This window comes from Tamandua tetradactyla, chromosome 5, assembly GCF_023851605.1.
Source record: "Tamandua tetradactyla isolate mTamTet1 chromosome 5, mTamTet1.pri, whole genome shotgun sequence".
NCBI classification, from domain to species: Eukaryota; Metazoa; Chordata; class Mammalia; order Pilosa; family Myrmecophagidae; genus Tamandua; species Tamandua tetradactyla.
The window spans coordinates 146309914-146327495 of NC_135331.1; the positions used below are offsets into that span (position 1 = coordinate 146309914).

At 34.8% G+C, this 17582-nt stretch overlaps 1 protein-coding gene across 2 annotated transcripts in view; it reads right to left on the reverse strand.

Moving 5' to 3' along the window:
* Positions 1 to 1557: 1557 nt before the first annotated feature.
* Positions 1558 to 17582, reverse strand: part of UBE2J1 (ubiquitin conjugating enzyme E2 J1) — a 45582-nt gene continuing 29557 nt past the window's right edge. For both annotated transcript variants that reach the window (XM_077162403.1, XM_077162402.1), the window contains exons 6-8: positions 8865 to 8994; positions 7471 to 7590; positions 1558 to 2056 (exon numbers count right to left, since the gene is read on the reverse strand). In XM_077162403.1, coding sequence (XP_077018518.1) covers positions 1778 to 2056; positions 7471 to 7590; positions 8865 to 8994 — 529 coding nt within the window. In that variant the 3' untranslated portion in view covers positions 1558 to 1777. The remainder of the gene's footprint in view (positions 2057 to 7470; positions 7591 to 8864; positions 8995 to 17582) is intronic.

The window sequence follows — 17582 nt, forward strand, 5'->3', positions numbered from 1 at the left end:
CAAACCATGGCTTCAAAATGCATTTTCTCATGGCAATAAAATTATAAAACAGTAATCTGTAATTTTCCTGGCATATAAGGTGTTCATAAGGTCCTTGAGCATTTTAGACTTTACTAATTTTAGTTGTTGATATAATAGAAGCAATCTGTTAACATCTTTAAAATGCTAATTTATCAAAGTTTAAGATAACTATGTATTATCTAATAGTACACAATATGTTTTTATTTTAGATGCAGACAAAGGAAAACTGGCAATCAGATAGATGAAAAGAGAAACTGTGTCTGATGGCTAATAGGACCAAAGTCCTATAACAGTAGTAAACATTAAATTTGGCTTTAAAGCCATTTTACAAATTATTTCCATCTTGCCTATAATTTTAGTTATTTAAAACTACACAAAGACTTTATGAATACCCTCCCCTCAAATTATTCAAGATACATTATGGGTTAACGTTTATAGACTGGTCTAGAATCTAAAACCATTTACAATATTGTTTGAGTTGTAAAAAAAAATTAACTGACAAATGTACTTTTAGTGCATTACCTATTTGAAAATTGGGGATTGCTTGTTTTTTGAGAATTGGGGATTGCTCGTATCTAAAAATTAAATCTTCATTAGCAATACCCTCAAGAGTATCCTCAATGCTGCTGTTGAACATGCTGAAGGCGATATTCTTCTGTGACTATATGTTCTCACCAGGTATTATGATGATAAAGTTACCTCCTAGAGTCTGTGGAGTTAGCTAACAGTAAATTATACAATGATTTTGCACTTAAAATTATTTATTGGTCTTTGATTAGATGGGTAATTCTAAATAAAGTTTTTTTTAGTTTTATCACTGTTACTTGGGCCCTGAGTTTTTATATTAATATAGTATACGAAATATTTCAACATTATGCATATTCCTGGAATAATCAAAATTTAAAATGATTACAAAACTAGGCATATGATACACATCACAAGATAAACAATTCAAAGCAGAGAAAAACATTCAAATTTTAAGATCATCCCACTTAACTTTCAAGCAATTTCCTGGCTTGGACCCTTCCTTCTTTAAAACAAAGATCCATGGAAGATTCTTTTCCTTCTTTCTTTTTCAGTTGTGTGTGCACTTTGAGGGTGGAGGGCAACAGTATATCAAAGTAATTACAAAGTGTTATTCCCTCTTCAAGTAATAGCCAATAACAAAGATGTGGCCTCATTTCCTCATAAATGTGTGACTGACAAAATTACTTTCACTGAAGAATGTTTAGGACACAATAATAAAGTCAAAGAACGGACAATTCCAGCATGTCCTCCATGAATGACATTTTAAGGAAGTTACTTGAGTTTTGCTTTTCCTTTTCAACTCTCCTATCTCTGTATTATTCTACATAAGTAGAAACAGAGTACTCAATAAATGGTATTAACTAGTAATAATACTCATTGAAACTTAAAACACCATTTTTTTATAAAAGATTTTAAAGAGCTGTACGGAAAAGTATTGCAAATTTACATAAAAAGAAGCTGAGGCATAAGAAACAAATAATAAGTTATTTTCCTGTAAAGCAGGTCAACTCTTGAGTAGGGGCTTTTTACTTCTATTCCCTTAAACTAAGCATACACACTGTTGGGTCCAGTACGAATGGCTACCTATATTTATACTGAATTTAAGGATCAAAAAAAGGAATGAAGGGCAAATACAAAATAATCTTTTTGTAAACAATTCTTAGATTATACCCAATGCAGAATGTTTAATGAAGCACTGGAGTCACAGCTCTTAAGACTCGAAATAATGTTATAACTCAAAGTCAAATATGTACTCATTGGCCAAGTATATTCGTCGGAATATAAGAGCAGCCAATGCCAAAGTCAGGATGACAATCAATATAGCTGATCCACCATGATCAGTGTGGTTGTCTCTTGGCTGCTGGCCCTGGATGACATCTGGTGAAGTAGATGATCTTCTTTGACTCTGCTGCTGGGCCCGGCGCTGTCGAGGGCTCATGGAGGTACTCTTAGCTACAGGCTGGGTAGGTTGCTGAAGGGATACTGCTGAGGGGTTCTGGACTCCATACTAGGAAATATTTAAAAAGAATGTTTGAAATCACTAAAGAAATTTGTACATATACACTTGTTACCTATACAAGAATACGTAGAATCTCTGGGCACTTAGTACATGCATGTTAAATAACTAAGCAAGTTACTGAACCTCTCTAAAGACTCAGCTCTCCTCATCTGAGGGCAAAATTACCAAGAATTATTCCAAGGCTGAGGCTAATAAATCACCCTCCTGAATGAGCTAAGAACACAACTTACTCTGGGTACTCACCAGGTATAGAAGAAATTTAGCAGCAACAAATAAGACAAGGGCAGAGCTTGCCCATATTCCCATAAATGGTTTTCTATACTTCCCTTGACTGCCCCTCCAGCAGTACCTGCTGTGCATCTGGGCATTTCCTTTCTTTCAGGAGAAAGAAAATGTGCCATTCTAAATGGTAAAAAATGGCAACTTTCAATAGTGTGCCTTAGTGAATTAGGTTTCTTCTGACATTAAACTTCTACATCAACATGCTTCCACCAACAATCATAGAGCATAGATAATAATTTCAAACTGTACATTCTCCACAGCAATATTTTTGTAGAAATAAGTTGTGGTTTTCAAACCAGGCTGAACCTTTCCCACAATGAGTATTAATTACATTGAACACAAGTCCAATAGTATCATTTATTGTGTTGGATATCTCATGCATTCCCTGTCTATGTGCTGACAAGACTTTGGAGGTAGATGTGGGTGACTCAAATTATCCTCTAATTTGGCATACTGGTTGCTCCCCATGCGCCCCACAAAGTACTGGATAACAGGTGTCTCCTATTGCTAGTCAATGACTGGCCAGCCAAAGTTTACCTATGATGTAAAACCAAATAATTCAAGGTCTTAAATATGGTTTATAGATGAGAAAAAAATGGTGATGGCAGACTCAAGGAAGCTCTAAAAAAATATGAATTCTACTATATTTATACAGACATCTACCTTTAATAGCCTATCAGCCTTTAAATTCTTTATTGACAGCAACTCCTATACTGATTATATATTATTGTCAATATACATTTTCTCAAATAAAAAATGAGAATGCATGTTTATTCAGAATAATTTTTAAAAATTAAGTATAAAATATTTAAAATACTTTCTGTTAGGTAAATTTCATTATTTAGAAGAAAATAAAATTGAATGGTAGAATTCAAATACTTTTTTAAATAGATGAGAGGATGGGCTTTGTGCCGGCAACACAAACTATAAGTGCTAGGGGGAAAAACAGCAGATCTATGTTACTTGCAGAAAAAATTCCATTTTAAATCTGATAATCATCTGAAGATTAAAAGGCTTTCATAATCTGAATTTCTCAAAATGATTCCTTTGGAAGCACTCAGATGTAGTGATTCACAACACAGAAGTAGGAAATACTGACTTTTGAGTTAAAAATAAAACTTAGTGCTGATACTGAATTAGAGTTGCATGAAGTTGGACTTCCCTACTCCAGGACTCCCAGGAGAAATCTGCTCATTGAAGAAAGCAAAACATATGTAGCTGCAGCATTTTATGAGGTCATAAATCCTCAGAGGTATCATACAATAAAAGACTCACTGAACTGAACTGAGTTATGGCAGTCAATATAGCAACATTCCTTTGAAATTCCCCATTCCTCTGAAGATAAATGTGTTTGATAAAGCAAAAGTACTAGAGACTTAAAGGGAAATGATTTCTTAAGGAAAAACAAAACAAAACAATGGTGCCATTAATCCAGAAACTAGCATCAGAGAATGACAAACCCAAAGCTTTTATTTTATACTTGTTATTTTTCCCATTGGTTTGGGGGAAGAACATTATCCTGTCCATAAACCTGGCCAAAACAGATAGCCTCATCATTACCAGCCTGGCTTTGCCACTTAGTAGATGTGTGTTAAGTAACTAAGCAAGTTACTGAGTCTCTCTAAAGACTGAGCTCTCTTCATCTAAACAAGGATAATATCAATTCAGTTGTTTTAAAGATTAAATGGAATAATGATACAAAGTGCTTTTAACACATAGTTGCTTATTAAATGTAATTATTAGGGTTCTTACTATTAATATAAGCCTTTGGTGGTACCTAGATTTAAGTTACAAATGTCAGTCATGGCTGTCTTCAGAAGGACAACCATTTGGACCTTTATTCATCTGTTTAACATATTCTAAGAAACAATCCCTTAAAACACTGATTTGAGGAAACATTTCACTGCATGTACTTAATGGAAATATTTAATAGCTATAATGTTTTAATTAGGTTCCTGTGTTCCTGATGTCTTTGAAAGGATGATAAAGTCTAGTGCATTTATATTAAAAATTTAAAAATCTAAACTTTCCTATTTACAACAATCACAGTCATCAATTCCTTAGTATCACATATCAATTTTCTATAATAACCTAGAATCGTCAGTATCTTTAAGTGAATTTTGGCTTTGCTTTTTAATACAAAATGAAATGGCTTAGGTGCACGGGTGGTTCAGTGGTAGAATGCTCACCTTCCATGAGGAGACCCAGGTTCAGTTCCTGAATCATGAACCCCTCCCCCCCACAAAAAAAGTAACGGCTTATTCAGAACCCCAATCCCTGAGAAAAGGAAAAAAATTGATAGACTGGAAAAACACAAAATTAACATCAGTATTTTTTACATTTCTACATTGCTAGAAGATCTGTACCAAAAAGTAACAGATGGCCTGATGTTATCTGCTGTATTTAGACTTTTGACAATCTCTCCCTTCATTAAGCTATAAAAGAAAAAAAAAGCTAAACCAAAAACATAGCTTATCTAGGATTTGATAGCTCAATGTCTTGAATGTGAACAGCCACCCCGAGCCAAAACCAGTTTCCATAGTGGTCAAATTGCATAATCACTCTTGGAGATAATTTATATGTGAATGTAACTAAAAGTTTGGCCTACAATTGTAGACAATTTATTAATTGTCAGTATTTTAACCAAAAACTGGTCTCAATTACTGACCTATATTCTATGAAAAAGAATTCTAAGTTTTAGGTACTTTAAAATCAGAATGGAAAATTCTATTGTAATAATGACATTATTGTTTGTAGTCTTGTAATTTAAACTTCTTGATTTCTTTATCTATATTTCTATTTTTTTTTTAAATGCTAACCCTAAGATTCCTTCATTCAATCAACAAATACTTTTTGGCTACCTACTATATACAAGGATTATGCCAGGAACTGGGGCTAGAGTGGAGAAATAGAAAAAGAGCCCTGACCCCTCAAAGAACTTATGTTCCTGGAAGCTATATAGTCAATAAATAATATAATACAAAATAAGTTACAATTGGAATAAATATACTTGGAATACTTAACAGAGGAGACTTGACAGATTTGCCAAGACAGCTTTAAGTACCTCACAAATAAAAAACTGTCCTAAAAGGTAAGAAAAGATTACCACCCTCCTCTTTCTAACAGAATGGTTCTATTAAAACAACAACAATTTATGAAATAAAAACCAATTAGAGAGAGGGCCACAGTGGCTCAGCAGGCAGAGTTCTTCCCTGCCATGCCCAGAGACCCAGGTTCGATTCCCAGTGCCTGCCCATGAGAAAAAAAAAAAAAAATTAAAATACTAAAGGCAAAAATTAACCTGGAAAATTTTTAATTCTAAACTAAAACATACATTGACTTTGAACATAATTTACTATATTCCTCTGTAATTCATGAAATGAAGTTCAGACCATGAAAAAATTATTTAAACTCAGCACGCACTTTTTCTTGTTGCTGGGGAAGTCATGAACAAGCGGCATTTCTCAATCCTCACCCACCTTCTCTCTTTTCTGTTGTGTGCAGATATTTCAATGTTTCCACTGGAGGTGGGGAGGGGTACATATTAAGTGTTAGCCTGACTGGACCTTGAACCCGAAACCAGGAGCAAACAATTCTACTGGCTTGGCAGGGCAGGAACTCTGCACAATAGTTACTTGATACATGCTTTTTACTCAGTGGCAGGCCCTCTCTCCCTAACGTTGTATAAATACTCCAAACTAGGGCAGCATAGGCAACCCTCCTCTCTAGGGTAAAGTGGGGCCTATGGAGCTGCCATCCACTGATCCTGACATGTGCAAGTGGCCTCCCAGGGGACTAGCCATGATGGGATCTCTTATCCTGCTCTTTTAGACCCTTTGTGCCATGTAAGTAATAACGTAGTCTTTTGTTGAGAATTTCTGCTGTGTCTGAGCCTGTGTTCCCATGATCCGCTATGGAGCAATTCACTTCCCACTTACATCTCCTCTCCACAGGCCCCCTAGTGCTTCAGAGCACTCTCTTCCTTATCCTTCTCCAACCTCCTTTTCTCTTCTCAGCTTACTCTCTGAGTGGGAGAGAATGATTCAAGACTCTGTTCAGGACCCAATTTATAGGAAGTTATTCCTGGGTAAAAAGGGAAAATCTGTGCATTTGCCCATTTCTATTTCAATTTTGCTGAACCTTTAGTCTTCCATAAATGTGAGGGGGGGTAAAAAAGATGTGGCTACTGAAACAACCAATCTGTTACCAAAAACACCCCAAAAGATAGTTCGTCTTTTATGTATTGAAAGGAAAGTCATGCTTTTCCCACAATCCCAATTCTTTAGCACTGATCCACTCACATTTTCTTAACCAGTCTCTCTGATGACCCAGGACCATCAATTTAAACAAAAGGAAAAAGGTTAGGCGGCAACTAAGACCACCTTTAGTATTCATTTATTCTTTCATTCAGCAATTATTTATTGGATATTTACTATTTGTAAGGCAGTGCTTTTCAACAGAACTTTATGCAAACATGGTAATGCTGGATATATCTATGCTCTCTAATATGGCAGCTACTAGCCACATGTGGCTACAGAATACTTGAAATGTGCGGCTAGTAAGACTAAGGAAGTGAATTTTTTGTTTTATTTAATTGTGGTTAAATTTAAATTCAGATAGGCACAAGGAGCTAGTGGCTACTATACTAGACAGAACAGGTCTAAAGCAAATCTTTGGCTTAAGGACTTTCTTGACTCAATGCCTTAAAGCAACTTAACAAATCTCCCAAATACAGAGCATGTCTATCCATTTGGAGAGAAGTTAACATGTATACTTTTTTATTCAGATTATGAAACTAACTTTTAAGAGAAATCATAGACTTCTAGAGAGACAGTAGAACTTAAAAATTATTCAGTCCAGCCCCATTTAAAAGAAAAGAAAACTAAGGCCCAGAAAGTAATGAACAACTTGCTCAAGATAATTTAATTCATTAGACGGACAGCTGGGCTAGAATCCAAACTGTTAGGAGAACAAGTATCTCAGATATTCACTGTGCAGATCGTCTCTTTCTATGTTAAATAATGATAATGATACAGATATATACATACACTCATATATATAAAGAGGGGGGGGGAGATATGCTGATACACACACACATATATAAAAGACTAGAGCCATACCGACGTACTGGCTGTAGCACCCTGGAATGCTGTAGGTATATCATCTTGGAAATCATTTAGTGAAAAAGAGTGGTTTAAGTCTGACTCAGCGATAGTCTTTCCAGATGAATTAACTTCTGCCTATAAAAAAGGTACATCCAAAGGCAGTGTTACAAGAGGAAATATACAGAATAACCCACAATCCACTAAATTTCTTCTTGGAAAAATTTTAATTGCTAGTTTAATATTTACTATTAATCAGTTAACTATTGAGTATGTATAACATTGTGCTGGGTTATATTGGAAGAGAAACAGACATTCCTTGTTTTCAAGGAGCAATTAACTTGGTTAGGGAAAAACACAACACTTGGTTCACAATTTACAATTTCAAAATCCAAAAAGCTCTAAAACTTAAAGTTTTTTTTTTAATTATCAGGCAAAGCCTAACATGAACTGCTATGTAACTATTAATGGTCTTTATCCCATTTTAGCATAAATATTCCAGTTTTGCTGAGGAAATATTCATGTGTTTGATTACGGAGATCCCAGTGGGAGTGTTAATAAATGCTATATGTACCATATTTCCTCAAATCTTAAAATTCTGATGAACAAAATACATCAGCCCCAAGATTTTCAGATAAGCTATTTAAGTACAACAGTAATTCTCAGAAGGAAGAAAGTACCCAGGTATTACTGATATCTCCTCCTCTGGGCACAACAAAGAGAAGAGAAAATTTCTTCCAAGAATTAAACCCTGAAAGACAGAGAGCGAATGCAATGATGGAGAAGAGGGAAAAGATAGCAAATTGCTTAACATAGGTTGCCATCTTTTATGAAACTAATTAAAATCCAGAAGTATGATTGCGGTCACTCAAAGTCTTAAAATACTATATAATCCTAAATTTGGATAAAACATATGCAAAGAAAAAAGATATAAGGGAAATATGTCAAAATATTAACAGTAGTTATTACCTGGGGGTGAGATTATGGATGATTGTCATTTTCTTTTTATATCTATATTTTCTGTAATAATAGCCAGAATTTAGGAAATACCAAAGATAATCCTAAATGCAATTCCTGTAATAACTCATTTAATCCTCACAACAATTCTACAAGACAGGTACTATTATTATTTACAGATGAGAGAAAGGCACAAAGTGATTAGGATATCTGTCATCATATTCATAAGTATCAAAGCTGGATTTGAACCCTGAAGGCACTGTATTCCAAAATCCAAGATTTTAACCACACGCTGGGCTATAACGCCTTTGTGGATGTATATATTATTACTTTTGTACTAAAAATTCTTTTTCAAAACTCTACTGCAAAGAACTATATGGCTTGCATTTCTATCCAGAATTCAGTGATAAACAAAAGAACTAAATAATCAGACTTTATTTATGAATTTACAGTACCTTAAAACTGATTTGCCTAGCCAGTTCCTTGGCTTCTTGGTCAGCCTGGCTTGAATCACTTCCAGATTTTAAAGGCAACAGGACATCCTTCATGGTGGAGCCACATCCCTCACAACAGAAATCTTGTGATCTGGTTAAATGAACATAAAACAAATGGTTGAATGTTATTTCACAATCCTTAGAGTCACACAATGACAGAATATGTAAAATATCTATTATACTGTCCTCAAGAGCCTATTTGAAGCCTGTGTAAAAAAATCCATTAAATATGTTTTTTTGTTGTTAATTTTTTTTAATTAATAAAAAAAATCCATTAAAAAACAAATTATCTTTCTATACACTAGTAATGAACAATCTGAAGAGGAAATTAAGAAAAAAGTTCCATGTACAATAGCAACTAAAAAACAAGTATCTAGGAATAAATTTACAGAAACCTTAAAGCATTGCTAAAAGAAATTAAAGAAGACCTAAATAAATGAAAGGGCATTTCACGCCCTTTCGAAGACTAAATATTGTCAACATGTCAATTTTCCCAAAAGGATTCACAGATTCAACACAATCCCAATAAAACTCCAAGACCCCTCTCTGAAGACAAGAAAAGCCAATCATCAAATTTATTTGAAAAGATAAGAGGACCCAAATAGCCAAAAACAACTTCAAAAAGATAAATAAAGTCAAGGAATCACACTTCCCTATTTTAAAACTTGTTACAAAGCTAAAGTGGTCAAAACAGCATGGGGCTGGCAGAAGACAGATACAGAAAGCAAAGGAATCAAACTCAGAAAGAGACCATGATACCTATGGCCAACTAGGGTTTTTTTATTCCATGTACTTTTTTTTTAGAGAAGTTGTGAATTTACAGAAAACTCATATGTAAAATACAGGGTTCCCATATATATCCTATTATTAACACCGTGCAATGATGTGGGACATTTGTTACCTTTGATGAAAGCACATTTTTATAATTGTACTATTAACCAGCTCATGGTTTAACTTAGGGTTCACTGTGTTATACAGTTCATGGAATTTTTTGGTAATTTTATCCTAGGTCCACATGTACAGCTTAAAATTTCCCCTTCTAACCACATCCAAAGGTATAATTCAGTGGCATTTAGTTCACAATGCTGTGCTACCATCACCACCAGCCACTACGAAATCTTTCATCACCCCAAACAGAAACAGAAATTTTAAGCCTTAATTCCCTATACCCTATCCCCGTCCACTAGCAATATATATAGTAGATTCTGACTGTCAATCTGAAAGTTCTGAAATGTTTATTCAAACTACTACATACTAACTTTGAAGTTTTAAGACAAGTTCCAGCTCTATCATGGGCAAGTCTGCTAACCACTCCAAACTTTAGTTTTCTCATTTATAAATTAAATATGGTTACCCTCTGCTCAGAGATAAATTGTACAGAGTTTAACTTATATACAAAGAGAAATTATTATATCTGGCAAAGAAAAACATAATTGAATACGCTCAGTGCTATATGAGAGTGCACTAATTTAAAAGTGCATCCTTTGATGCCCAAGTACTGAGTGGCAAGAGAAACATCTCAGGGAGTGAAACCTGACAGTAGATTGAATTTAGAAAAGTATTTGTAGCTTATGATGTTTGTGGGTGTTTCTTCAAGTTCACATTTAAACTCAAATTTAATCTTGAATCAAATATTAGTGTTTTGTAACAAATCAATTGTTAAAGATTCTCTATATTTATTATCTCAACTATTCATTCGTTAGCCAAATTTCCAGGAATATTTTTTAGATAAATCTTATTTGAGGATAGATAATTTTATGATGCCTCCAACAGAATTTAAGTGCATTGCTTAGTTTGTTGATTTGTTTCTTCTGTAGATGGTTGATTTGTTTCCTCTATGGATGGATGAAATTCAGCATGTTAATTAATATCTTAAAAAGAACTCCCTCACTCCACCTTTGCCTTGCACATACCATCTGGCTGATAACCAGTGTATTCAGTTCCCTCTACTCAACTTCTTACTTCTTCCTTTGCTCTTTGCAGTGTCAAAAATTGATGTAAATCATTTAAGATTCATCCATAATTTGTTTGATCCCAAAGCGGTTTGTCCATATCTCTGTAGAACACTGTTCCTTTGTAATATGATTGTTCAATTTCTCTGTTCTCCCACTAACAGTACCTTTTTTGAAAATAAACTAAATTAAGAATTCCTGTGTTGTCATAGTAAAATACAAACAAAATCCAGTAGAACCAACAAAACCAAAAGTTGGTTCTCTGAAAAGATCACTAAAATTGATAAACTTTTAGCTAGACTGACATAAAAAAAGGGAGGGCCACAAATTACTAGAATCAGGAATGTAAACTGAAATACAAAGGACCATAAGAGGATACTATAAACAATCATATGCCAACAAATTATATAACCTAGATGAAATGGACAAATTCTTAGTAACCTGCAATCTACCTATACTGATTCAAGAAGAAAGATAAGAAATAGAAGATCTCAACAAACCAATTACTAGTACAGAGATTGAATCAGTCATAAAAAAACTCCCAAAAAATGTAAGCCCAGGACCAGATGGGTTTACAGGGTAATCTTACTAAACACTCCAGTAAGAACTGACAGACACAATTGAAGAAGAGGGAACACTCCCTGATTAATTCTATGAGGCCAAAATCATCCACATGGAGTTGCTGATTATATATGTAGAACGGAATGATTATATATTAAGAATGCTTGTGTTTCTTTGGTGTCATATTTTTTTAATTTAAAATTAATAAAAAAAATTTTTTTTAAATCATCCACATGCCAAAGTCAGATAAAGATACCAAAAAAACATTAAGTAGATATCATCTTGTTATTCAAGATGTAATGGAGAGGCTGGAAGGAACTGCCTGAAAATGTAGAGCTGTGTTCCAGTAGCCATGTTTCTTGAGGATGATTGAATAATGATATAGCTGTCACAATGGGACTGTGTGATTGTGAAAACCTTGTGTCTGATGCTCCTTTTACCTACCTTGTCAAGAAATGAGTAGAACATATGGAATAAAAATAAATAATGGGGGAAGAAATGTTAAAATAAATTTAGTTTGAAATACTAGTGATAAATGAAAGTGAGGGGTAAGGGGTATGGTATGTATAATCTTTTTTTTCTATTATTGTTTTATTTCTTTTTCTGTTGTCTTTTTATTTCTTTTTCCGAATTGATGCAAATGTTCTAAGAAATGATAAATTTGCAACTATGTGATGATATTGAGAATTACTGAATATATATGTAGAACGGAATTATATGTTAATGTTTTTGTTTGTTCCTAATTTTTTTAAATTAATAAATAAATTTTTAAAAAATAGGGGAACAAAGATTAAAATAAATTGAGCAGACTGAAATATCAGTAGTCAATGAGAAGGAGGGTAAGGGGTATGGGATGTAGGAGGCTTTATTTTTTTCTTTTTTATTTTGCTGGAGTGATGCAAATGTTAAAAAAAAATGATCAAGGTAATAAGTATACAACTTTGTGATGATATGGTGAGCCATTGATTGTACACCATGTATGGAGTGCTTTTACGGCAAAAATGTTTGTGTGTTTGTATGATAAGTTTTATCAATAAAAATATTAAAACCATAAAAAAAGATACCAAAAAAAGAGAAAAGTACATAGATATCACCTTGCTATCCAAGATGTAATGGAGAGGCTGGAGGGAACTGCCTGAAAATGTAGAGCTGTGTTCCAGTAGCCATGTTTCTTGATGATGATTGCATAATGATATAGCTTTCACAATGTGACCGTGTGATTGTGAAAACCTTGTGTCTGATGCTCCTTTTATCTACCTTGTCAACAGATGAGAGGAACATATGGAATAAAAATAAATAATAGGGGGAACAAATGTTAAAATAAATTTAGTTTGAAATGCTAGTGATCAATGAAAGGGATCAGTAAGGGGTATGGCCTGTAAAAATTTTTTTTCTGCTTGTTATATTTTTCTTTTGTCTTTTTATTCCTTTTTCTGAATTGATGCTAATGTTCTGGGAAATGATCATGATGATGAATATGCAACTATGTGATGATATTGTGAATTGCTGAGTGTATGTGTTGGGAATGTTTGTTTCTTGTAATTTTTTTTAATTAATAAAAAATTTAAAAAAAAAGAGAAAAGTACAGACCAATATCTTTTTTGAATATAGATGCAAAAGTCCTCAATAAAATACTAGCAAACTGAATTGAACAGCACACTAAAAGAGTTATACACAATGATCAAGTGGGAATTACCCCTGGTATGCAAGATTGGTTCAACATAAGAAAATCAGTTAACATAATATAACACATTAATAGGGTGAAGGAAAAAACCCATATGATCATCTCAGTTGATACAGAAAATGCATTAAACAAAATTTAGCACCACTTCTTAATAAAAATATTTAGAAATCTATAGGTAGAAGTAAACTTCCTCAACATGCATAAAGGGTATATATTTAAGCATTCATAGGTATAAATTTCCCCTTCAGCACAGCCTTTGTTGCATCCCATAAGTTTTATGTTGTATTTTTATCTTCATTTAACTCAAGATTTTTCCTAATTTCCTTTTTTGACTTCCTCTTTAAACCCACTGTTTAAGAGTATGCTGTTTAAGGGGTAAGGAAGACACTGTGTATATTTTAGAACCTCACTTACTCTTTGAAACCAAGGGAAGAAAGGTTTATTTTGTCTGGAACCTAAATTTTCTGTAGCTCATAATCTAACTCAACCTGTCTGGATGGCTCATTTAAACAACTGAAACACAGGGAGCCCAGAATATGAATGAGAGCCTTTAATACTGCATAGCTTAATGTGATGCCTGGATACATCCTAGAATATATTAAGCAAATAATTAAAAAGTATTGGCAAAGTCCCTTGGGGGATGGGAGAAAAAATATGAAACTATTAAACTTTCCCATCGGGGAAACCCCTGATACTGTGTCAAACATTAGGGACACCCAAATCAATAGGCCAAGCCCTTGATCTTGAGGCTTGCTCTTGTGACACTTAAGTAAGTAGCAGAGAAGTTTAGCCATCCTATACCTATAGGTATGCCTAAGAGTTACTTCTGAAAGACATCTTTTGTTGCTTAGATGTGGCCTCACTCTCTCTAAGTCAAACTCTGCAAGTGAAATCATTTTTCTCCCCACTACGTGGGACATGACATCCAGGGGTGAAAGTCTTCCTGGCAGAGTGGAAGATGACTTTCAGGGATGAATCTGGCCCTAGTATCATGGGATCAACGATGCATTCCTGACCAAAAGGGGAAAAGAAGTGTAACAAATAAGGTATCATAGGCTGAAGAGAGTTCAAATAGAGTTGAGAGGCTACTCTGGAGGTCACTCTTTCGCAAGCTTCAGTTAGACATTGCTACCTATCATAATTTGACAAATCCTAACCAAAACCATTCCAGCCAATCCTAAAGAACACCTAGGGCAGTATATAAGATTCAACAAAGGTTCCATGTACTAGGGTAACTTTCCAAAAACCTACAACCTCTAGATGTGTCCCTGGACCAGCTAAGTCCTGAAATGCAAAGGCATTACTTCTGTTCATAACAAATTCTGCAAAAACTTAGTAGGCTTTTGTGTGCAGTTTCAGGGCTTCCAAAACACCAGACAAAAGAACTTTCCACAGGTCCTTCTTGGATAACTTCATTTCCAGTCCTCATTTCCACAGAAATAGCTAATTGGATCCACATTCAACTATACCATTTCTAGCAAAGCATTGTTCAGCTAAGCCTTCACGTGCAGTCCTGTCCTCTGGGAACTTACTTCCCAAAAGCTCTAGCCCTAGTCTCAGAGCATACTATCTGGATAGGCTCAGAATCTTCCAAACCATCAATTTCTAGGCTCTTTGTGCTTAAAAGCTCAGTTTTCAGTTTATTCCTTTCCTCTCACATTTTACTATCAGCTGAAAGGCAGAACAGCTTCCTTACTTAGCTTAGAAATTTCCTCTGGAAAATATCTGAGTTCATTGCTTACAAACTCCATTTTCAATCTAAAATCAGAACACAATTTTGACAAGTTCTTTGCCATTCTATACAAGGACTGCCTTTCTTCCAATTACCAATATCATACCCATCATTTCATTCTAAGACCTCATCGGAAGTACCTTTAGTGTCCATATTTCTACCAAAAGTACCTTCAAAGCAATCTAGGCTTTTCTATGAAGTACCTGACAATTCTTCTAGCCCCTACCTGCTACCCAATTCCAAAACTGTTTCCACATTTTTAGGTATTTGTCATACAAGCATCCCACTTTCTGAGACCAAAAACTAGTTTAATTTCTTAGCAGCTAAAACAAATACCATACAATGGGTTGGCTTAAATAATGGGAATTTATTGGTTTACAGCTAAAAGTTGAGGCATAAGCAAGACAATGCTTTTCCCCTGAAGACAGCAGCATTTGGGGGCTGACTCTTTGAAGTCCATGGTTTTTTTTTTCACATGGCAACGAACATGGTATTATCTTCTCCTTTCTCTTGTGGGTTCAGTTGACTTCCAGTTTCTGGCTGTTACCTGTGGCATTCTCTCTGTCTGACATTCATTCTGCTTGTTCTAGTTTGCTAGCTGCCGGAATAGCTAGCAGAAACAGAATGGTTTTTAAAAAGGGGAATTTAATAAGTTGCTAGTTTACAGTTCTAAGGCCGAGAAAATGTCCCAGTTAAAACAAGCATACAGAAATGTTCAATCAAAGGTATCCATCCAGGAAAAGATACCTTGGTTCAAGAAGGCCAATGAAGTTCCAGGTCTCTCTCTCTCAAGTGAGAAGGCACATGACGAACAGAGTCAGGGCTTCTCTCTCAGCTGGAAGGGCACATGGCTAACACGGCATCATCTGCTAGCTTTCTCTCCTGGCTTTTGGTTTCATGAAGCTCCCCGGGAAGCGTTTTCATTCTTCATCACTGGCTCATGGACTCTCTGCTTTGTGGTGCTGCAGCATTCTCTGCTCTCTCCAAATCTCTTATTCTCCAAAATGTTTTCTCTTTTATAGGACTCCAGAAACTTATCAAGACCCACCCAAATGGGTGGAGACATGTCGTCACCTAATCCAGCTTAACAATCACTCTTGATTAAATCACATCTCCAGGGAGATGATTTAATTACAGATTCAAACATACAGTATTGAATAGGGATTATTCTGCCTTTACAAAATGGGATTTTGATTAAAACATGGCTTTTCTAGGGGACACACATCCTTTCAAACCAGCACACTGCTTAATACACACTCCAGTAATCTGGATTAAAGTCCGACCCAATTTAGTTAGGCCACATCTTAACTGAAGAAGTGTCTTGAAGAGATCTTATCTACAACAGGTCCACACCCACCAGAATGTGGACCAAGACAGGAACATGTCCAAACCAGAGAAGACAGTACAATTATCACAGAAGTGTAACCGAGAGTTAAGAATTAACAAATGACTATGATTACTGAATCATTATATAAATGCTTTTCTTACTTTCTTGTATATTGTAAAATGAACAAAGTGGAATGCCTGAGGTTGCTGAACTGTGTGTGGACCAGCTCCCTTTGATGACCATATAACTATACCCTTTATCTTGTGACTGTAAAAACTTTATAACTAGCCCTGCTTATACCCCTTTATTCTGTTTTACAACTTTAGAGTCTTATGATCACAAAGACAGCCCCTAATGTTTATTAATGAAGGAAACTGAGTCAGCCCAGAAGCACCCCTCCCCAATTCCTAAACTATCTTACTAGACAAAGGTAGTGTATAATCAACCAGTACATGCTCAATAATTAGGTCACTTCTAACTTCATCATCTTGAGCCACCGTACTCATTATCTTAAAGCCTGCCCTTCTTTTGATACTATAAACTATCAGAGTTACTACAGTTCAGGGAAACAGACTTTTAGGCCGACAGGCCATCTGATCTCCTACTTTATGTTTAGCAATAAACTCTTTCTCTTTTTGAAACGCCGGTGGCTCACAAATTGGTCATTTGAGTGCATCAGGTAGAGAAATCCCTGCTTTTGATAGGTATCAGAAGTCTGAGAAACCAAGTTCATATTTTTCCTTGTATATAAAATTACTAGATAAAAGTTTTAAGACAAAAAGTCAACATAGGAAATCAAAGAAAAACAAATGCTACATATTCAAAGTATATTATAATCTCTGCACAATAGCTTTTTGCAAGTAAGGTATATTCCCAGAATTTGGAATCAAGGTTTAAAACGAAAAGTTGTAACGAGACCACCAAGGGATCTACTCAAACTTTCACACTAAAATCTCTGAATGGCCTACTCCGCTGTACTAGTAAGTATGCTAGAATTTCAATTATGTAATATGTTTGAGGGATGGTAGTCACCAGAAAAGTCCAGAACAGGAAAATGAGCAAAACCAAGAATTATCTCTCAGCACTACAGAGGTGATACTCTGAATCTAATGATTAAGCAGGACTATATTGATGAAAATGCACCTGGAAAAATACAGAAGACAATACCATAGAGCAATAGTAACTTGATAAAGAAAACGTAACTCCTTTGATTTCAGATCTTTTTTTTCATTTTAGCATTTGTTTCCCCTATTATTTATTTTTATTCCATACGTTTTACTCATCTGTTGACAAGGTAGATAAAAGGAACATCAGACACAAGGTTTTCACAATCACACAGTCACATTGTGAAAGCTATATCATTATACAATCACCATCAAGAAACATGGCTACTGGAACACAGCTCTACATTTTCAGGCAGTTC